Below are 24,400 nucleotides of genomic sequence, written 5' to 3' on the forward strand. Positions count from 1 at the left end.
TCAAAAAATTCTTCTAAGTGAATATTTTCCCCCCCCAAACTAGCCAATACATTGGCTACATGAAATACATTAAGTTTCAGCTCTGAGATCTAATTTGTTAAGTTTGCAATGACTACATGTGTCTTTTGGTCCACATATTATTCTGCCCATGATGTGTGTAAACAACCTGAGCCACTGTATTATATTACTAATGTTACACACGCTGCTCTGAAAGTAACGCCTCCTATTTACTTCCATGAGTACAACAGATACAAAGGTCACAATAATACTGTTGTATAGATACAGCAAATTCTCAGCTACAAAATACTTAACACAGTCACCATCACTAACTACACAGTTTCTCCAGCAATTAACAACAGTCTGCATACTGCACTTGTAGCAATCTGCACAAGCGGAGGTAACCCACTGTCACAGTCGTCATTGCAGACATGCACTTCATGCCACCTCACTGTGCTCACATCCACTGGTTGGTCAACATAAGTGTTCAGCAAGTGTCAGTGAATGTCAGTGGGTGCCATTTCTTCCACATGGAGGAATTCAATTACACACTTTTGCTTAATTTGCACTTCCATGTCAGACTTTATTTTTTCAGACTGCCCTTCCACTGCCATCTGTTGCATATCCACTGCATTCAGACTCTACTGCCATACTACTACCATCTGCCTTTGACACTGTGAACTAACATCATGAAATAGGTGGCAATACTTACTGAGTAGCCCTCGTACCTGTAGCATATCTCCTAGCAGAAGAAAATACTTTATAATCCTGATTAATTAATTTTCCAACCTCATTTTAAAGAACTGACTGGAAAGCTTCATATGCAAGTTAGCATGTGCAAAGACTTGCAAATGCAGTATAAAGTATATTATTTGCAACCTATGCTATGTAACCCAAAAGCTGATAATCTTTATTTGCTGAATTGCAATGTAGTAATTATTCATCCACTTAAAATCATGTTGACTTTTTTTTTTTTTTAAAAAAAAAAGACATGAAGTTCTTTCCACAGCATAATTTACTGACAATCAGCACTGGGAATTGAATGATTGAAGTTTAAAGAGGCTCTGTGTTTAATGTTTCTCAGAGTCTGGCTATTTATGTTTTCAATTACAAACTCACGGTTCGACAGATGTTCAGAGTCACAGCACATATTCAGAATACCACCTCATGAAAAGTACATTCTCTGAGAAAACATTAATTTGCAGAGGACAAAAATTTTCAGAATGACAATTTTGTCAGAACACATTCCACAGTTATAACTGCTTGTGTAGTTAGAGCAGTTTGAGAAACTAACCACGTACATGCTTCTATTACAACTTTGTATTTAGTGTAACCTAGGATGCAGTCTTGCACAAATTGTGCTTATGCACTTCATTAAGCATGGACTATGTCCCAGTGAATCTGATACACAAAACACATGAATATCTACCAGTCTATTTCAAGTGTTTTTAATAGCAAAAAAAAAAAAAGGAAAAATCATGAAGACCAAAAGGAAGACAGACTGGTTGTTGCTGCCATGTTTGCTTTTTCCATTCCCATTCTCCACTACACTTTAAATATATTGGTATACTACTTTTACCAGAGAGTACATCTTAGTCTACTGGAAAGTCAAATAAGTTTCATGGTTTCCAACTTCCACAACTTCTGTTCATATTATTTCTCCTCTGTAATACTCCGAGAACTTTGTCAGTCTTCTTTTGTCTCCCAATGAACATGGACTATATATATTTTCAAGTCTCTTTCACAGTGCTGCAGTTTGGGGAGTAACTGCAGTTACTCCTGTATGTTAATTATTTCTATTTGTGTGGAACTCTAATCTTCCAAGAACAATAAATCTTTTAACAATTATTTTCTCATTTTGCTTGCTGCTTTCTCCATATGGTTTGTTAAGCACATGTTCAGCATACTTCCATTGATTTTCCTTAGGTTTTGCATTTTCTCGGACCACTCTAAAGTACAAAGGCTTAAAAGGTCAACTGAGCAGCACAGTTATAGATACACTGGTGTATTCCAGTACTTGTATCTGACCATAGCCTTCTACAGCACTTTCCAACTGTGAAGAAAACACTGGCATGAATGAGTTTTTTTGACTGTGGTTGTCATTTGGTCATACACATACAATAACAGTGTTTTTAATATAAATGCTGAGTGCTTTTTTGTTGTTGACAGAAATTGGTGGTTCAGAAATGGTTTTGTGAGCAACAAAACATACTAATTAAATGCACTGAAAGTAGTTAACAAAAATCATCTAATTTTCACTAGTTAACATTTATTTCATCAAAATGACACAGAATCATCTGCATTTAAAAGAATGAATGATTGAAACACAAAAAAAGCCTGCAACATGGTACTTAATTTTTCCTAATTCTCAGCAGTATCAGTGTCCGAGGAACCCAGGACTTTTAAATTGTATGAATCACTAAGCATATAATTTATTTATGTTTTTAACCTGAGTCAATCGCAAGCCCTGTTTAACATGTACAATTATAAAGGTTTGAGTGTCTTGAAGAATCTGGGTCCTCAGCCAGTAATCATTTCATTTTAAACACTAAAATTGGTATGGAGAATCTGGGCACTGTTGCCACATGATAAGAGCTCCCATCTAACTTCCTTGAGCTTTTAAGTAACAACATATTGAATGCTGGATAATTAATTCCCTGACAATCTGATTAATATTCTCAGTTACTCAAATCTATAGCAGCAAGCTTGAAAGCATCCTTCTTCACCGAAAAACAAACAAATAAAACCCTTGTCAACTGATTTTTTTAAAGAACAGTGGGCTTCAGGGATTTGTTTTTCTAAATCAATAGCACTGTAATACTTCTGCAGGTAATCTTTAAGTAGCTTCAAACACAAAGAGAACAACATTTGACCAATATTAATGAGCACTGGAATTCGATGGTATGCTTTCCAGGCATTTTTATCCTTGTTCATATAAAGTAATGTCAGCAAGATTAATTGTGCACTAAAAACAATAGATCTATTCACTTTGCTGCTCCCTTTGAACCCTTTTGTGCATTTACAGGGGTATCAGCCAAAATAATAAGTAAAAGTATATTCCAAAATACATCATTATGTTATTCAGTTGAATTCCCACCCTGTTTTGGAGAAAAATATTGAAAGTTAACTTAGAGCTTTACGGGTTTTAAATTTTTAAGTTGCTCTGACTAAATCTCTGATATTTTATAGATGGAGAAATCAAGCAAATGCAACCTCAGTACTGAGTTGCTATGGGGCTCGTGGCAGATCTGTGTCATCTGTTTTCTTCTTTGACAAGTACAGCCAATTAAAACTTCATAAATAAGTCTTGTATAATGCAATACTGAAGAAATAATTACATATTTGAGAAAGACCGTTAGTTCATCTATAGCAAGAGAAGGCAGGAAAGCAAGGGAATTTTCATTTTCTTAAAAAGGAAGTAAATTTTGACACTGAAAATGCACAGAGTGAACAAGCCAGTAGAGGAAAATTGTTACCTGATTCTGTCTTCTAAGGAACTCAAATTCTTCTGAAGTAATACAGAGGACTGTTCAAATATCTTTTGAGTGTTTCTCCTGACAGTTTCATGGAAACATCTTTTTTTTTTTTTTTCCTGCCCTGCCTACTACCAGTTTTGAGGGAAACAAAAACAAAAGCAAACAAAACCCTGGAGACATTAGCATTTATAAAACACACTTCAATATGTGTTAAGTGAACATAATTACATGAAATTTTGATGGTTCTCATTTCAATTACTTGGTAAATGAGCTAATTTTACTATAGACTAGCTATTTCCACAGAAGTAAGCTACACAGTGCAATGGAAACAGACCTGAAGAACAAAGGAGCTAATGCTCAGGATCTAACACAGTGTCTCTACTGCAAAATGAGAGGAATATGAAAGATTAATTTACTTTGGGTTAGCCTTAGACTCTGTAAAGGCTTTTTATCTGCTTACATTTGTAGATAGGAGATATGAAACGAGTTGTCCCTTTTAAATTTCCAGAATGCACTGGAGTTTATGGGAAAAAAAAAAAAAAAAGCTTATGATTCCTGTGCACTGATGATGGAAAAGTACAGCCCTTGCACTGCTCAACCAGCTAAAGACAGCAACAGCTATACACAACTGCAAGAAGTTTTTTCACAAACATAGAATCTGCTGCTGCTTTGGTGGGAGAGATATTCAGAAATACCACTTGCAGGTCTTCTTTAAAGTCTGATTCCCTCAAAAGTGTGCTTGCTGCTGTGCTAAAACAGGAAGATCAAAGATCAAACTGCCATTATTTCTTACAACAAGATTAGATGAAAAATATGAATACCAAGAAAAAGAAAAAAAAGAAAGAAGAAAAATGCTCCCTGGTGGAGTGATGTGCACAAAATGATCACATTTACAACTGGGAACACTTCTGATGACACCTATCTATCCATCTTCTCTTCACATAGCAATAATGCAATTTCAATGAAAAACACTAAATTAGATACCGACACTGATATACATCAAGATGAAGATAATGTTAGTCACAGAGCTAATTGTTTCATTTATTTTGAGGAATATTACTAAAGCAGGACTAACAGATAATGCTACTCTGATGATATGGCAAGATCCAATGAAAATCAAAACAGATACTGGAGTCACTACCAAACTAATAAAAGGTGTCAAAGGACATTTTTACATTTTATTGTAGAAGAAAAATACACTCAATCTGCTTGCCTTCATACAACTAATGTTTCTCTTGGATCTATAGGAATGTCAATCCCATCTTTTACCTCTTCATCTTTTAAGTTTATCAGCAGTCTCTAACTATGTTTTAACACAGAATCATAGAATCAAAGAATCTTTAGGGTTGGAAGGGACCTCTGAAGGCCATTGAGTCCCACTCCCCTGCAATGAACAGGGACATGCACAGCTGGATCAGGCTGTCCAGGGCCTGGTCCAGCCTTGCCCTGAAAGTCTCCTGGGACAGGGCATCAACCATATCTCCGTGCAACCTATTCAAGTGCCTCATCACTTCACTGTACAAGACTTACTCTTTATACTCCATCTAAATTTACCTTCTTTAAGCTTGAACGTCAGTTTGAAGTATTTCTTTCTTCTCTTTAATATTTAAGTGCTTCCTCTACTGTAACAGAGTTTACATACAAATACTTCTTGTATTTTGAAACAAACATATGTAAAGAAGTCAGTGGCACATGTGACTTCTTTCACCTTTGTGGGAATGATTAATGTCCCTGTTGCTGGGGATCAAGAAGGGAAAAATCATCCCAGAATGTTTTGGACTATAATACTGAATTTGATGTATTAACCAGCTAATACAGTACCACATCTCTGCAGTCCATTGGTTCCTGCAACTTCTTAAGAATGCTGAAGAATCCCAAAACAGGAACAACCAAAAACATGCACTACACATATATTTCATAAATATTTGAGATGAGCTTAATCTCTGGATCTACACATTTAGGATAATCAGTTCTATGATGTACCTTCTCCACACAGTTATAAAAGATGTTTATATCACGTGTACATGCACGAATGAGGAACTACATTCCAAACTGTACCAACCTTTTTCATTCGTCTTCATTCATCATTATGGCCTCAAGTTGCACCAGGGCAAGTTTAGGTTGGATATTAGGAAGCACTTCTTTACAGAAAGGGTAGTTAAGTACTGGAATAGGCTCCCAGGGAGGTGGTTGAATCACCATCCCTGGATGTGTTTAAGAGCCGTCTGGATGTGGCGCTCAGGGATATGATTTAACAGAGGGTTGTTAGAGTTAGGGTACAATGGTTAGGCTGCGGCTGGACTTGATAATCTTCAAGGTCTTTTCCAACCTGGGTAATTCTATGATTCTGATTCTATGATCCTTACAGAACTCAATCCAAAAGGATTTTTCAAAACTATGCCCTTCCAATTTGAGCTTCTAGACTTTAAAATTTGTCAGATACAAATCCAAAATATAAAACAACCCCATTTGGAAGAGTCTGCCTCCCACAGAAACACATAAATGAGAACTCAAAACCTGCAGAAATATCCCTGCTAATAACAACAGAAAAATGTATGAAATGAGTGGGAATATAATAAAAGCTTTTCAGGGTCTGTGATCATAGCCACATTTATAACTTTGCCTTTTAATTTGTTAACATGATTATGAAGGGTTTGCCTGACACAGAGGCTGGCTATTGAATGACAACAGTTGCATATCTGTATGGGAGATATGTTACATTAGATTAAGACCATTTCAACCACTTGGCAAAAACGACCCAGCATCACTTATGTTCTGGGAATAGACCACATCAGGTCTCACTAACACACACTGAGCCACTCCGTGCCTAAGACTTATCTGCTGCTCATGTATTATGAGGATTATGTCTACATTTAGACATTTCTGAAGAACATTCCTGACATAGCTGGATGCAAAGAACAACATATTTTTTAACTACCTGAAGCTCCAACCATAATTCAAATGCTTGTTTTGCACGATGCCACATCAAGGACATTCAAGGAGAGAGTTCCCAGCAGATGTGCTACTGACCTTATGTCAGAAATAGCTGTCATCACAGAAATGGCTTCTTATTGTCAAAAGCTCATTCTATAGGAGTGCATCTTCAGTAACATACGAATATGTTGCAGTCTCATAGTTGCTCTCTTACTCACACTTTTCTATATTTGCTTGTTTATTTTTGCCCTTAAATCCAGTCTGGGTTCAGTATTTACATAAACACCTAAGCCATGTATGGCTCATTTTGTATTTTACTGGAGCACTCTGGAATGGCTCCAATAACGACATGTCACATTTTAACTAAAACTTAAAGAAGTCAACCTTGATGTAGCCTGAAGTACCTCACCCTTCATCCCTCAGTTCTTCCAAATTTTAATGAGAAATCCCTGCGAGCTCAGCATACATTAATATTTCTAAAACAAACGATAAAAATACCCATAACTACTACAGATCAATACATTTCAGACTGATTCCTCCTGGAATTTGCCACTGTTGAGTTTATTTGCTGTTAGAAGGCAAATTAATTTTAGAACAAAAATATTTATTATTGTTATAGCTTGCTATTTATTTGTCTATTTAAAATTGAAGAGAATAGGCATGAAGGAACATCCTCACAGACTATAAGGAATATGGATAATACTAGTTGACTGTTACAGAATAGATCAGCTTATGCAAGAAACTAGTAAAAATAAAGGTTACCAACATCTTGTTAAGAATTAACAAGAATGGTTAAGAATTAACATTCTTAAAATATCAGCTTAAAGTAAGTAAATAAATAAATAAATAAATAAATAAATAAATCTGTTTGGCCTGTCTCATGAATGTATTAGTGTATCGGTACTGTATTAGATCCTATCAAACAATTCATTATAAATGAATGGCAATGATCTAGACTTAATTGCACTGTGATTAAATATTTATCTAGTTTTTAAATGCAGCGAATGGAGTGTGCTGATTATAATGATCAAGGTATCTCCATCTGGATGCAGCACAAGCTAAGGTTCACCCCTTGAGTACAAAATGTTTTAGGTCATTTCTGCACATTTCACTCTGAATCTGTTTTGTTAATTTCTGTTACAGAGAAATTTAAACCAATTGTCCAGACACCACCCAGAATATTTTATCCAAATAACTAGAATATTTTCTGACTATTTGAATTTAAATTTGATAGCTATACTGTGTCTTGCCTTAAAAAAATAGTCTAAGCTTCTTACTTAACCCTTCCATCCACTGGAGACAGATTAAAACCACACTTGAGGTACGCTCGTTGTAGTAGGCTAGGCAGTGATACTGCAAATGGTGTGACTTGAGAACACTCCAAAATTGTAGTGTTTTGCAAGACATTTTCCACAAATTCTGCTTCATTATTAGTTTACATACTCCTCAGCTTGCAAGTTCAGAACTACCGCCCATTTTCAATGCTTTCTTTCTCCCACTGTCTATACCTTCTAACACCTACATACATGTTTCTGAAAAAAGCCCACAGACTCCTATCCTGCCCTCTTATCTCATAAACCCAACTTAGTTCAGTCTGGGTTTCTGCATGCACATTTACAAGAGTTTGTCTTCCCCCTCCAAAAAACAACAATCTTTACAGAACATCCATGTTCACATCCTTTGCATTCTCTTCCAACTTTACACTCAGAAAACAGCATTTGCATTTTACTCCCAGATGACACTACTTCTGTCACTGTCTTGCTCCATTCTTTTAAATTAAATATGGGGACTTGGTTGCTACAGTCGTCTTTTCTTTGTTCAGACACTTTGTTTTTTCTCTACGAGTTTTGAAATATGTGGAAGACTTTTAAAAGAGAAAGTCTGATCTTTCTGATGCTTTTCTTTTTACCTCTTGCAAAGACCTGAAGAACTATTTATGTTAAAAACAAACAAACAAAAAAGCAGAGAAATATTGTAGATCGTGAAGGATATATATATACCATCACAGTTCAGCTCACTGATGCAATGCCAAGATGCTATCTGTACCGTTAAATATGGGAAAATTGTTTAGATAAAGAAACAAGAAAATACGGAAAAATAGCAGCACTGTCCTATCAAAAAGAGTACTTAAACTGCTTGACAGTGTTATTTTGAAAAGGCCTACCTATGTGAGCTGCTTGAATTTATTTTCAAGCTGATATGCATTAAAGATCACAGCTTACAGTAGCGGGCAGAAGGGAGTGGGAAGTAGAGCCTGAAGGATGTGTAGATGCATTTGTTTTTATAACCAGGCACCAAAAAATTCTGAAAACGATCTGATCTTAAAAAAGTCCTGTACTTACAAATCTTTTATTGTTTCACTCTTTTTCTGCTTGTCAATTACATTTTGAGTGCTTCAGAGAAATGTGAATCACTAAGATCACCAGCTGGCCACTAAATCTCAAGAGAGATCTCTGGACTTGAATTTGAGCATAATTAGCTAACCAGCAGCTTTAGAGCACAGATACAGAATGGTGAATTTCACACAAGCAACACAACCTTGCCACAAAAGAGTCCTTATATCCAAACTGTGTCATCCTGAGGGATGAGGACACCACCACAGCCTTCACAGTGAGTTGGGGTGATTAAAGGGTAAGTTCAAAAGTGCATTCCTAACAACACTAATGTTTATAGAGTTTCCATTAAAACAAATTCCCCAAATCTGCTCTTTATTCAATTAAAACAAATCCATCTGTGTACTTATTACATTTGTCTGCTGCCTAAGTGAAAGGCAGATAGCAATAAGGGAACTATATACAGCTTTTTGCAAACTCCAACATCATTTGAGATTTCCATGTAATGGCCATTTTCAGAATCACTTTTCATGTCCTCATATATGAGTATGTCAGTTTCCACTGTTTTACTTCACTTTAAAACCATCAGCAATCAGGACATTTTATCCTTTTCTGGAGTGCTGTGTTCCTCTAACAACTGGAAAATGGAAGAAAGAACTAAAAAGATAATGTAAGCCTTAATTATAACAGCAAATAGATTAAAATCCAGTTAGTCCACGTGCTTAAAATTCCACTGGGAGCTAAATATGGCAACAATCTAAACTTATCCTACTCGTATTTCTGTGAGTCAGGTTCTAATTACTCATGTTCTGTTAATGACATGGAAAGAGCAGAAGGGAATCTTGGAGGGTGGTTATCCTTAGGATACAAAATACTATTACAAAATGATGAAAGAGAATTGCTAAATGTGAAATATATAGAGACCAAAAAGACTTAAAGTTGATCACAGAAGAAACCAAGTGAAATAGATGAATCTTGCATTGCAGCTGTTTACTTCCCTGAGGTTGTAGGATGGGGGTGATCTATTTATCCTTAACACCTTGCATTTTTTCAGCTGTCACCAGAATTTCCCAGTTTTATGTATCCTACCCTGAATTCTCATGAATTCCAAATCCTGCACTCTGTCACTATTTGTCGTATTTCTCTTCCTTCTTAGCTAGGTCGCCACTCTCTTTTTTGTTCCTAACTCATTCCCACTTCCCAGAATGGAAGCCAAAATGTTTTTCACATGTTGATAGAATCAAGCATGATCATCCAGCTTTGAAAAATGCGGATACTGCAATTAGGTTAGGAATGACATGGTTAAACACCAGTACGCTATGCCATGAGGATAAAACCACTACTACATTAATTTACTAGGTACTTTGAGAGAGAACATCCTTTGCTACATGACCTTCACAGCCTAAATAAATTCTTCATTTGGAAGTACTTAAGGAGTTACTGATCTTTATTCTGCTATCAAAAGTGCAGACAGAAAGAAGACTAGATGACAAATAAGTTACGCTCTACCTTTTTGCCCCTACTCAAGGGCAGCTAAAGAAGAATGCTGACTTGACAAAATCACTGATTTGTATTTTGTTTCAAAAATGCCCAGTTCTACTGCCTTGCAGACAAAATTACTACAATGATTTTATCTGACAGAAGGCTGGATTAAAACTACATTTAAATAAATAAATAAGGGGGGAAAAAAAAAAAAAAAAAGATGAAGAAATAGAAAATTGAGAAATTTTCCAGGTTGATAGAGAAAAATATATAGATACTAAGTAATTGTTACTGATTCCCTTATTGCATATTAACAGATGAACACTGTTCTGTGATTCAGAGAAAGGGGACGGATTGTTTTAAGTGGATGAAATATTGCAAAAAGCTTGAAACTAATGAAATTCATGAATAATTGTAACAAAGACTTGTAATACTGATGTCAAGAACTAACTCATGCTCTGCTACTAAAAGTAGAAGTATGGTATTCCACAGAGTAAATACATAAGTTTATACTCATATCTTTTTGCTTTTAAGCTATAGCTTCTTCCTTGCTGCTTAGTCATTTTAATAAAACTTAATGAATTCTAAATATTTTCTTTTCCTATCAGTGACAATTTAAGTAACCTCCAAGGTTTACGAGGGTGCAATTCATTTTAACATTTTTAGTAATAGACAACTAGACATTTAAGAGAGCATGTTATATTTTTGTAATTGTTATTTTCATCAGAACAGTTGTCATACAAGCTCAGTTCCCACAGAAGCCAGTGGAAGCTGTATCCTGAATAAGTGAGTACGCTAATGGAGTGAACTGTGAATGCCTCAGTTGTTTTTCTTATTGTCGGGACTACTAGTAATTCTCATTTGGCAGTTTATTACTTTATAGAACAGGGAAGCTTATGTAAATGTTTTTACCACATTTCACATAGCATTTAAATATAAGGACCACAACTGAAATTAACAATTTTACGTAAGTACCAGGAAAGTGACAAAATAAGCTGTTTCCCAAATAATATTTTGAAACACTGAAAACATGTAGATAAAAGTGCACCGCAAAGCAGAACATACCTGAATACTACATGTTGTTTTTAATTTAAACCTAACAATGAACAGTTATGTGCTGAAGTTATATCCTGTTTATCTAAAAGGCTTCCAGTTAGGAAATATTAAATACATTTTAATTACGGTAGTAAAGGCTTCAAAAGAACATACAACGAAAAAGAACCTATTCATTTTGTAAGATAAAAGTATAAAGGAAGGTCTCAGCTCTGGCAAATGGTCATTAGCATATGAAAAGGCAATCAATTAGAACAATCATGAGAATTAATAAACGTAAATGAAGAGGCATATACTTACTATTGCAAAAGAAGGCTGAAGAACTTGCTGTGTACGTGCAGAAATCCACACATCCCTGACTGAGTAAATCTGATTATTTCTATGCCCCTAAAACCATTTTTCATCTCTTTATGTTAGGCATTGCATCTCAATCTTGCTTTCAGTGACACATTTCACAGCCTTTTTTATTCTTGGTCAACATTAACAGCAAACAACCTCTGAGTGTTTTTTAAAATACAACATTTTTAATATTCAAGTTAGGATAGACTTAAGAATCTTTTCAAAACCACAGTGAAACAGCTAGTCAAACAGTCAAATTATTTCATGCCATACCAGATAATAGGACTGACACCAGCATTGAGATTTTTGGGGATAGCTTATATTTTTATCTTGGTACTGGTATTGGTGGCATTGGTAGTAGGCAGAATAACAGCAAATAAAGTGCAATGCAGGAAGACATTAATCTAGGTGGAAACTAGGACGTAGTTGAGTAATTGGTGAGACAAAGATTCATACTAAGACAGATCAGATGGAAAAAAAGCAAAATTCAAAATTAAACTGTGTTTTAAACAGTGTTCTTGGTTCTCCAGGACACTTAATTCCATTTGCAGTTACATTGCTTAGCAATTTAAATACTGCCTGGTCTTTGATGCATGACAAACCCACAGCAGTATAATGGCATTGCATATATCCAAGACCAGTGATGCTGTTTTAGATTTGAAGCTCATGTCTGAACGAGCCTTACCTCATACCTGGACCACCCCAGCTCATTCAGTAAAATAGGCAACATGGACCTACAAAAGCCTTTCCTCTTTCTATCCTTCCCATCATTACATGAACTCCTACTTCACATCATGCAACCTATGCATCTCCAACACAAAATGTAACATACTTATCTGATTATAAAATTAGTTGCAAAGAAGCCTGAAATTAACAAAAGTATTACATCTACTCGGTTCTGACATGCTCTCCGTTATTTTGTCATGTGCCACAGAACTTGCTTTGGTACTTCATCCCATCAAAAGGTGCTATCCAACCTGCCTAAGCCTAGGTAGATCTGTAAGTTAACCCCTACATAAGACTATATGAGTTACCAAAATGACAGAGAAAGGATTCTGGCTGTAAGAATTAAAACATTTGGCTGTAAATATCATAATATATAGAGGAATGGTAAAAACACAAAATAGTACGTTTATTGTTTCTGTTTTTTGTTGGGTTTTTTTGTTTGTTTTTTGGTTTTTTTTTGTTTAGTGTTCTGTTTATTGTTTATTGTTTTTATTATTTACCTTCTTCGACTGCAAAGAATGGCCAGTATTGGACTCAATCTTGTGGAGAAAACCATGACGTGATGATGTCTGCCTACACTGTTTCCACACTGCTGCCTAAAAGAAGACTTTTGACTGAAGAGTCTTGGTGCAATTTAGTGTTAAACACATACCTGCCAACAGCAAGGAATTCATACGTATGCAAGAACTGGCACTCGTAATGTACATGACACCACTAAAACCTTACACTTAAGAATGTTATTTGGGTTACAATATCCATCATGTCCGTACAAAATTTATTTAGATTCTTTAATAGCTCACTAACTCCACAGTTCTTCACACTGTTATCGTGTACTATCTTTCTACAGGGCCAGTCATTGCAAATGGGTCATTATTCAGTACTTCTTTTATCCTCCAGGCTGTCTGTGTAATACAAAGCCATAGTAACTGCAAAGCACTTAAATCTGCACTGAACAGAAAATGAGTAAAATTTCTTCTCCAATACTCTTTATGTTTCCACAGTCAATTCAGTGCCATAAAGATGGACGTAAGACACAATTTAAAACCAAAATATGCAGAAAATAACCCTCTTTCAGTCCTATTTTTGAGCAGGGTCCCTTGCATCAGTCTTGTTAAGCTGCTTCCAAATCCTCAGTCAACCAGTGCTAATGTTTGTTTTGCTTTCAGTTGCGTTTGCTGTTTCTCCCTTTCCACATGCCTGATTCCTGGCTGGGATTTCTTGATTGCTTTAATCCAATTTAATTGCATACTCTTACTAAAGAGGACGTGATATAGAGGGTATTTGGGGGTGGTTTTTTGTGGTTTTTTTTCTTTTTTTTTTTTCTTTCTGTTTTTTTTTTTTCTTCCCCCTTTCTTTCATTCTAGCTTTGGCTACATGTGTCTACAAAGTTCCCCTTCCCAAAGCAGGCCTGATGCTTCATGGCAGATCAAGGTAACTAATTGAAAGAACAGTAGCTGTGTGAGAGAAGTGGCATTTGGGAATAGCCTACTTTCAGCTGCATCCCTTTCAGCAGCAGCCAGACCAACGCACATAGTCTGCCCGCATTCAACCCATCAAAGGCCCCTATTCAGACTCATTCACTCTGTGCTTCTGCACAACTCATTAATCTCATCGTAGCCGGCCAGTACCCTTCTCTGACAACAATTTATTGTCTCAGTTTCCATCTAATTCTTAAATGAAAATCTGTCAGTTAACAAGGTTCAATTTTGTCTCCATGTACTTACTATCCCCTATTATGGTCAGCCTTTTGCCATGTTTTCTCCCATGCCTCACCTTCCATTCTAAGACTCCCTGTAAAGACAATTCTGATAGGATGCTGACATGCGCTGGAGCCTAAGGTTCTGCACTTCTCTCCAAGGGTGTCCTCTCCATCTGTTCTCATCTTGCTCTCATTACTCCATAGACACACTGGGTGTTAGTAAGAGAGACTTAATCACATCCACCTACGCAGAGCATATGCAGCAATGGTTTGCAAGAGCTGGACTTCTACACTGTCTTCTAGAGGTTAGGAATTTTCTCTGCTGATGGCGTGTAAACATCCTGAATGAGCCGGTGGACTTCTCCACCTATAAAAAAGCACTCTCTGACATTACATTGAAATTCTCTGTTTTGGGGTTTTTTTTTTATTTTTTATTTTTTTGGTGGGTGCTTTTCTTCCTTTTTGTTTGTGGATTGATTTTTGTTGTTGTTTGTTTTGTTTTTTGTTCTTTTTTTGTTTTTGTTTTGTTTGTTTTTTGTCTCATCTTGAAAAGTAGTGAGCTATTTTGCCAAAAAGATGCTCATTCAGTAAGGGAGAGAGTGAAAATATTACTTAATTTCTGTTCCTCGTTTAAGCAAGTTTCTACATTTTATATGTCCCAGCCTACTTACTATTATAGTCCTAAGGTCCACCTGGCATTCAAGGCTTTTTTTTAATGCAGAAGCCCAATTTCCATCAGAATGGGGTTCAAAATGACCTTTACATAATGTTCTGAATTTCTCTATATTTTGATTAAGGCATATGGAAAAAATAATTAGCCAGTTAGCTTCAGGCATTGAAAAAGAAAGTATATAGTTCGAGAAGAGAAAGAAAAGGAATTTTTAGAAGTGTGTCAAGCAATGGAGTAAAGCTCCCTTGAAGACCCTGGGGGACTGGCAAATCCCTTCCTGTAGAATAATACAGAAAGATAGTTTTCCTCCTCAAAATATTCAAAACAGAATAGCTCTGCATATCACAGCAGAATTACTGTGCCCTAGAAGACAGCCTGAGAGCAAGCTGTCACAAAAGTACAGTGCTCTGGACTCTGCTGTACAGTGTGTGTAAAGTCCTTGCAAATGAGCTAGATGCATCTTTGTGGTTTTGATGGTGAGAGAGTAAGCAGATTAAATCTATCACCAACTGTCTGGGAAGTTGCATTTTAGTAAACTATGGACATGAATGCATTTTATTTATTTATTTATTTATTTATTTCCTTTTCTGATAATCACCAAACGAGTTACAGTTTCAAATTCTTGCAATCAATAGAAGATCATTAGGGAATTATTTTCAAGAAGAGATGCCCTTTGCAAAATCCAATTTCACAGCCACAGTTAGTCGAATATTTGTAAGGCAAACAAACGCACAGCTAGCCTACAGAGACATGAGCATGATTATAATTCGTATGGGAATATCATTCTAAGAGAGATTACAAATCTCTTTCACTTGTAGTCTCAACAGAGTTGTCTAAACATGAATGACATTTTGCCAATATTTTAACCCACTGACCTCTTTTATTCTTTGATGAACGCGGTTTTACAGCATTAAAAATAAAAGTGTTCATTCATATGAAGGAAGGGAAGCCACTAAAAAATGACTACACTATTTCTGTTCTAGCAAAACACATAATACTCTGAACTATCTATAGTAAAGCTATACATCTAAGACGCTGCTCAGTAGAAATTTTCCACCGTCCACCAGAATTAGATAAGAAGAAATAAAAAATACATTAAATAAAAAAATATTAATTTATCCTCCAATAAAAATAGATTAGGACTAGGGAAACGTGAATTTTGATAATTTTATTATTCATTTGCATATATGTTTATACTTATATATCCATTCATTTATATAAAAATATATGCTTTTTTCCTAATAACATCTGTAATACCTTTTTGTCTGTCTATTTATTTATGTAGATCTACCTGATATACCATAGTAGTCATCCTAGTGACTGCTGTAGTATCTATTCGCCACTGGGTCAAGCAAGTTAGTTACCTGCTCTGTGGATCTTAACACAAAAGAATGAGTCTTTAATTTGTTAGATGTTTTCTATTACTGTTTTTTTATTACTCTCTGAGAAGTCTTTGAATAACTTTTTTTTTTTTCTTCCCTGGAATGCTTCCTGTTGCACTTTTTGATTCCAATCCTTATGCGTCTTTTTCCAACATATCTCTTTCTCCATTTTCTATTGCATTTTCAGACATTGTTTCTAAAAAATGTTTTTATCTGCCTTAAAATAAGTTCTGTGTAGGTTGAAATTCTATGAAAGTTAACAGATGAAATATCAGAGAACTGTTGAGTAACAATGCTTTTTTCGACTCAGAAAAGAATAAAAGACTGTATATACTGATTGCTCACAAATTTACAATAAGGCATCTGCATGCATACACTGTGCCACGGAACTGTTGTATGGATTGCTTTTTACTAATGTGTTTGAGTAAGAAATTACTGTCATGTACTGAGTTTGCTACCTCTTCAACACCAAAATTTCATTAAAACAGTATTAAATTCATACTACAAAATAGCTTACATTGTCATGAAGAACTGAAACCATTTGCATATTTTATAAAGATGGAGGATAAATACAGAAATCTCAGTTACCTATAAAAGCAGACTTAAATCAATGACAACAAAATCAAGGAATGTATTCACTTATTATGTCAAAAAGGTACATATTTATTATTTCATTCAAAGGCGTAGTGTAAGTAAAAGTGAACAAAGTGAGGCATAATGAGCCGCACCACCTTTCATCTTGTCTTGGAAAAATTACTCTTAGACGTCTTTAGAAGCAATTCCAGACTCCTTTATGAAAGAAAGGAATATGTTAAATCATGGGAAACATTTCTGAAATGCAAAAATTCAAACAGGAGGACATCCATGAGAATCTGATACAGTGGGATCAAAACCAACTTGCAACAAAGGAACTTTTTCCTACTTTAATAAGGAGATTTAAAAAATCATGCTACATGGAAAAAAAAAAAATCTGCAAGAGACAAGGTATTCCTAGTTTGCTTTCACAGGATGCATCATGAGCTTCTGTGACAGTAAAACTATTCAAGTGAACCACAATACAAAATAACTTGAACAGATTTGTAGAACTAGCTCAAAAGAGATCGTTCAGATGTCTATGGCAATTAAAATATCAAAGATATTTAGGTAGAATGGAATAAAAGGATCTGGATCAATGCTTAAGCAGAATCAGCTTCAGAAAAACAGTCAAGATTGTTTTTAAAACTCCTCATTCTTGCTTTTGCTAAACACCATGCAAAATGTAAGCATGGTCCATCTTAGATGGGGTATGTTTGATGATTTACAATTACAGTTCATTGCTTCGACTGAAACATTCTGACACTGAATGAACACCTGAGAAATACAATTTTTAGAGATACTCACAGGTCAAGCATTCACCCATAGCAATACTCAAATCCACATCAGGGGCTACAACAGTTGGAACACAATTATAGAAACTTAACTTCTATGAGATTATTTGGGAAGAGAAGGGCTGCACTGTCAGAGAAGTGAAACACTACCTCAAGAGCAGAGTATGGGAAAATACTATGCATTACTTTTCCCTTTGATTAAACAGGAGAAAAAAATAATCTAGCCTTGATCCCAATCACTGTTCCATTAAAAGCTTATAGTGATCATAAAATGTTCCTACAAAGTTTAAAATTTTCATAAAAGCAGTTTATGAGTCACAATTTATCCTACAGCTTGTTTTTTATGAATCACAGCATCACAGAATTATAGAATGGCTTGGGCTGAAAGGGGCCATAAAGACCATCTAGTTCCAACTCTCTGCTGTGGGCAGAGTTGCCAAGTAAAGGCATGTTTTGGAAAACTGGTAATATGTGATACCCTCCAGTTAATCTTTTTGTCTTTCCTCTCCTGCAATTAATATAATGTAGAGTATTTAAGCAACAGTTCTAAGGTACTTTCAATGGTTCTGAATGCTGAACAATTTATCTGTCTTGCACATGGAAGTGGCTGCTTACCTCCCCATGACAACACCAGATCATATCATTCAGAGGTTTATTACATGATGCTCAGATACATACTACAAACTGGATGATGTGTGCTGCTGTTTTGGGAAAAGAACAAAAACTAGCAGATGCAAAAACTCTGCTTCCTTCCCATACAAAGCACATGTTTTTTTTTCAAGATGAACACATACCCCAGAAACCTCAGTGAAAGACTCCAAGTGATAGATGGGGCTTTGGTTACAATTTCTACTTATTTTTCACCACTGCACCACTGCATCTTTCAAACAACAACTGCCTTCCTACTAGAAGGAAGGAATGAGGCATGAGGCTTTGTAAAAAATCAATAAAATCGAAGAACTAAGTTGTATTGGATCAACCACATAAGAATTCATTAGTCTTTTATGTTCAAAACAATATTGTCTGGTCATATATTAACACAAAATCAATAGAAGCTAAAAATTAAAAGCATCTGATGAGTAAGCATAGTTTATTAAATTTGAAGATATAAATGATATCCAGTTAAAGAAAAATTACACTTTACTCATAATTTTATTATTATTTTTAAGCTGCACAAGCATTATTTTTATACCATGAGTTTAACTTCATTTTCCCAGGCATATAATTACATATAAAACTATATGTCTCCTATTAATGCAGTGGACTGCTTTTGATTTTGTTTTCATCAGTAACAAAATAGTTGATTTCACTGACACAACAGATGTTGCACTTCGGGGCTGTATTTTCGCTACAGCTGCTTTAAGTTCCAATCTGGCAAACCTGTAACCCTTTGCATACTTGCAAAGACAAGTTTACTATGCACTGAGAGTTAAAAGGACTACCCAGATACTATGTACTGAAATGCTTTGCTGAGGTTGATTTCAAAAGTTACATACAACTTTGAAGATCACAATTTTTACTATCTTATAGAATTTCTAAGAATTAATGTCTGCACTCGTATAAAGCCTATTTTATTTAGTCACATTTCATCCGTATATAGAGTAGGATTATATTCTGGTAGTATCTAGAAGAAAAGCTTAGAACATAAAGCTTGTTCCTCAAGGCAGAGATCAGAACTGTTTTTGCAAGGTCAGATTTTTTAAAGTGGAAATTTTCATATGAATAGAAAAAATATAATTCTGCATTTGGAGAAGTCCAGTTAAATTACATCCTACAGAAACCTTCAAATTCATCACATTTTTATTTATTTATTTTTTTTTCCCCCAGAGGAAGTAATTATTTTAAAAATGATTCATGAAGAATCTAATGATGTGAAGTACCTGAGTCCTACCACCAGATTAAATAATAAGAAGCATTTCTATTACATTAAGCCAGTGTATTTTTACAGGTATTTAGTCATGCTCCATTGTAACATAATGTCTAAGAAGCTGAAATTTGTTTGCACAAATGTTTATAAATATGTGTTTTGTCTCACAGTGTAAACCTACCACGTAGAATATATGCCAGAGGCATTCACTCATCTGTCCAATTCAGAGAACAAAAACATTCTGGTACTGTTTATTTGTGTACTTCTAGCTTTTGATTTGTCTGTGTGGGAATAACAATCTGTGCTGCTGTAACAGTGCAACTCCCACACATACACCCTTAATTCTAACAGCAGTCTCTCATGGCATAACTAACTCAAAAAGATCACCAATGTTTCTATTAAGAGTTTTCATGCAGGAAGTTACACCGATATAGCTATTACTGCACAAATAATTGTGGTACATTTTTTAGATGTCGAAAAACCCTTATACAGCAAAAACTACAGTAATACAAATTAAGACTGAATACTAGGTGCAGCTCATTCAACCAACACGATTACATAAATTATTTAAGATTTAAACATATATGACACACTTCCTTGGAGGAAAATATTTTTAAAAATACTTGTACAAAAGATTTTACTGATAATGAGTGCATTCAAGAAGATAAGAATGGTTAGGAATATGAAGGCATTCATTGTAAATTACTGTCTGAGCTCTGCTGAACTGAGAATTATGTGGAGAAATAACCAAAACACTGATACAGGTTGCAGTAAATCAAAACAGAATTAGTTAAACATGAACCACCTAAATGAATATAAAAACAGACAAACACAACTCTGCTTTGTCACCCAAAGTTGCAAGGATTCCAGAGGATGTGAATACATAACTTGTAGGATTCTGTTCAACTACTGAAACCCATTTTCAGCTAATTTGTCTAAGTCTGGCCAGTTCATAAATATGGGCTGTCACCAATATCTACAGTAGCATTAAAAATGCGAAGGAGAGTCTGTCTTTATGAGGTACTCCACTGGCTGTTATAGGATTGATTATTAATGTACAGCCACAAGTCCCTGAGCATTACTACAGTGCATTCACATATACTTCAAATGTCTCTCTACAAAATGTACATACTTAAATCCACTCCATGATGGGAATTCAAGGTGCTCTTCTTTTATCACTACTTAAAATAAATTGGGGCAGGTGAGCCCCCACGTACATTTTCCTCTTGCAATCAACTCATTTATTAATGTATTTGCCATGCAAATTTGAAGACAGGTTTCTCAGATGTGTTTAGTTAAGTCTTATGCAGCCTAAAGCTCTTCCTTTCCGTTTCAACATGGCCTTCCTCATCTCAGTCATGCGTTTTTTTCTCTTCTGCTATTATCTTCACGTTGTAAGTTCCCTCTTGATTTTTTTCTCTGATCAGTGGTATCCTTAAGTAGTCTACTCATCTCACACTCCTGTCTTTGTTCTGAGTCCTTTCATTTATTATTCTCTACCATATCCTAAAAAATTATATTGCTCCCAAGTTGTAGATTAGTGTTGTAAACAGTTTTCGATCCTTCACTGCTATCTTCCTTTCTTTGTTCACTTTTCTTACCTTTTCGCCTTTGGCACTCTGGAGACCTTGACTTCTTTTAACAAGACACTATAAAGTGACTCCCTATTCATCTGATGTTTTAGCTCACTGAGTTTACACAACCCAATGCCATTTCAAATATGTTAATCTGTTTAGCAGCATTCTTCTTTGGTATGTCTTCTTTTCTTTAAATACTCCCAAGCTAATGGATTGCCATTTAATTAGAAATAGTTAATCTTTGGAATCACATAAGCACTATGTGTTTGCATCTCCTGGGGTGCTTCTAAACTAATTTTTATGACTGCGTTGTTATCTGTTCTCACTACTTGGCAGTCTGTCAATGGAAATAAAAGTTCACTGAGCCACATACCCAGGCCACAGTTTGCTGAATGTTTATTTTCAGCAGTATGCTTCTGTACCCTCTGCCCTTCCCTGCTTTCACTCCTTGTTCCCAAAGCAGTGCTGTCAGTCATGAAGCTGACTGAGCTTCACTAGTATAGTGCCAAATTAAAAACTAACAAAAGCACTGATATTTTTGAACTTCTGATCACTTCTGACCTTGTCTGTTGTGTTAAGGTCCATGCACCAGCTCAGAATTACAAAGGAAAGAACAAGTGACAAGAAAGATTTAGAACTACTGTTGGAGGAAATGTTCACCAAATGTTTCCTTCTAGTGACAGAAAATATGGCCAAAAGGAAAGAGACTCAAGAGAAAAGAAAATGACACTTGTAAGGATATTAATCAAACGTTATGTATAAGTCTGGTTTATATATTTTATATAAAATGCATATACATATATAATGTATTTATTTTTCTAAAAGGTAGCTCTTAAGTAATAGTCACTTCGATGTAGTTGTAATGATAAAATATGCATACCTGCTGAAGTTGGTTCCTCTTCAATGGAAGCTGTGCAAATGGGGAGAGTGGGGATGGGGCAGGGTTGGTGGGAGGAAAGGAAGGGAGGGAGAGAGAAAAAAAAAAAAGAGATGAAGAAATCCAAATTGTGCTAATTGTTATATTATTAACCTTTCCTTAGTATACAAGCAACAAAACATCCCAAAAAATTGTTCATGTAGTTTGATAACCTTGAGTGTGATTTATGTTAAAAATGGTTCAGTTCTAAAGGTGAAGACTTTTAAAAAGCAACTGTAGGACCAGTGTTTTGGTTAGCTAATGAAGACTGCTATATGATGACACAGAGACATCTTTTTTTGCATCTCTCCATCATCTAATGCTTATGTATCCAGCAATGGTCCAATGACCCTTAAATTAGACAAGGAGATTTTTTTTGGATTTTGCTAGTTTGTTTTTCCTAACAGAATGATGGAGTGTCTGTTTGATTCTCCTGACCACCTGTTTATTGTGTGAGACAAGCCATAACACACATCTTCATTGCAGAACAGGTAACCATCAAATTGTATAAAGCTACCACCAGAAAGAACCGGTGACTATTGACTATCTACAACACAGATTCAAATAAAAGACATGCTCACATTAAAATTGCATTTTAAATGTACATCAGTAACCTATTTCCTTCTCTTCCTGCAGTCAGCATGTTTTATATGCACATGCATCATAAAAACAGTCTTCCCACAGTCTTGACAAGTGTTCAATGACAGAGAAAGCAATAGTCAAACATTTCTCCCTGGAGACTCTAAAAGCACCGGGAGGTCCAAGAGGACTCCCTATAGATATGATATAGAGTCCCTCTAAAGATACTAAACAAATCTATTCATAATTTGCATCTTTTAAACACTCTCTTCAATCATCTGTTTAAATGTAAGCTGCTTCTGTTTGATTTCCCGTAGTATCACTTTCACACATATATTCCAAAGAAGCTGTCTTTTCTGTCAGCTTACTCATTTCCTGGCAGACTGTGAGGACAGTGTCCCTACAACCATGGAAGCACCCTGGCACACTGATGGATGGCCTTAGAGCTTGCATGTGGCACAGATGAAGATTTCAAACTTTTTCTCAAAGATCAGTATCATTCATTCTAAACAGACTTATTTGCCTTCAGTATTACTCTGTGTGTTGTGTTAGGAGAAAACATGAAAAGAGCCACAATGCCTTTTCTGTCTGTAGTAAAATTTCATCAGACGTTAAGAGACTCTGTGACAATGAGTAGCTTCATCAACAGACACCAACTGTGTTTGACACTAAACATAAATCTTGGCTAATTTAGTAAAACGTTCTGTAAGCAATTGTATGTTGCATTGACACTGGATACAACAGTTATTGCTAATTGCAAAATAGCATGGAGTCCTTCTAGGGGCTGTCAAATCCAATTGATAGAAAATGATGAGTTACAGTCTGTTGCACCAGCCAGATACACTGTCGCAGACTGAAGTTTCCTGAGGTAAACAGATGGTTTTTATTTCTACAAGTTAGTGTTCAAATTTGTAAGTAGGTTACAACACAGTGCTCTGCAAAACACGTATCTTGAAGAGGCCTAAACATGGTGCTTAACTGGTTAACCCTTCTCTCTTGTAACTCTTAATTTGATGTTTAGATGTCTACTTTGAAGCCAGACTAACCAACAACCAGGGGTGTATAGACAAAAGATTACACTAAGCTTGCAAATTTGACAATAACACACTTTTTTATTATAGACTTACTTAAGTAGAATCTGTTTGTAAGAGCAGATGATTTTACAACAATAATAGAAATACCTACTGTTTTTAAACTAGTAAGAAACATCATTAGTTCAGTAACATGACAGCTAGCCATCCGAGTAATATTTGTAGAACTGATTACTGGGATGAACACTAGTACTAGCAATTCAAAACTAGATTCTGTTATGACCCTGATGGTTGTTTCAATGGGATCACTCTGCACTTAGGAACACATCTAAATAAAACAGGATAGCTGAATCTCTGCTGAAATAAATTATTCAGCCAAGAGAGCTAGACGATGCTACTTCCTTTCTTGTTGAATTATTTTTTACAATCTTAGTGCTGGTTTAGAGTCTTTCAGGTGAATACTATGTTCATTTCTTTGGCACATGAGCTGAAGACTCTTACAAATAACTCTAAAATGGCTGTCTCAGGTTCTTGTTTTGTTTTGTGTTTTCTAGAAATAAAATGCGGGACAACTGAAGTCTTTAAGATCTTAAACCTAAATGAAGATCACATGCATTTTACATATTTCACCTATTTAAGAAAGAATGCTGTAACCTTCACTGAGACGACAACTATTCAATATATACTGTCATTGACTAATATATTAACACCCAAGACCTTTACAGTTTGAATAAGCAGGTGTCAGCAATGAAAATTAATAAATGCAGTCTAACAGCATGCCAAGTTTCATGACAACAGGAGTTCAGAAATGCTCTTGTTTAAGTCAAAAGACCTAGATGCTAGTTGCTAGTGTTGTATTTCTTGATCCTGGACAGGAAATAATATGCACAGTAAAGAAACGGATGTTAAATTAGTTATGGACTTATTTGTGCTTCTAGCACACCTCCTTTTTAATCACATTAAAAGTCCTGT

The 24,400-nt window shown here is 35.4% G+C and overlaps 1 protein-coding gene across 1 annotated transcript in view; it reads right to left on the reverse strand.

Moving 5' to 3' along the window:
- LOC107306514 (neurogenic locus notch homolog protein 2-like) overlaps positions 1 to 24,400 on the reverse strand; it is a 149,412-nt gene that overhangs the window by 26,228 nt on the left and 98,784 nt on the right. Inside the window, exon 5 of the mRNA XM_032441509.1 lies at positions 21,783 to 21,812. Within this exon, the coding sequence (XP_032297400.1) occupies positions 21,783 to 21,812 (30 nt within the window). The remainder of the gene's footprint in view (positions 1 to 21,782; positions 21,813 to 24,400) is intronic.

Source organism: Coturnix japonica, chromosome Z (genome assembly GCF_001577835.2).
Source record: "Coturnix japonica isolate 7356 chromosome Z, Coturnix japonica 2.1, whole genome shotgun sequence".
Classification (NCBI taxonomy): Eukaryota; Metazoa; Chordata; class Aves; order Galliformes; family Phasianidae; genus Coturnix; species Coturnix japonica.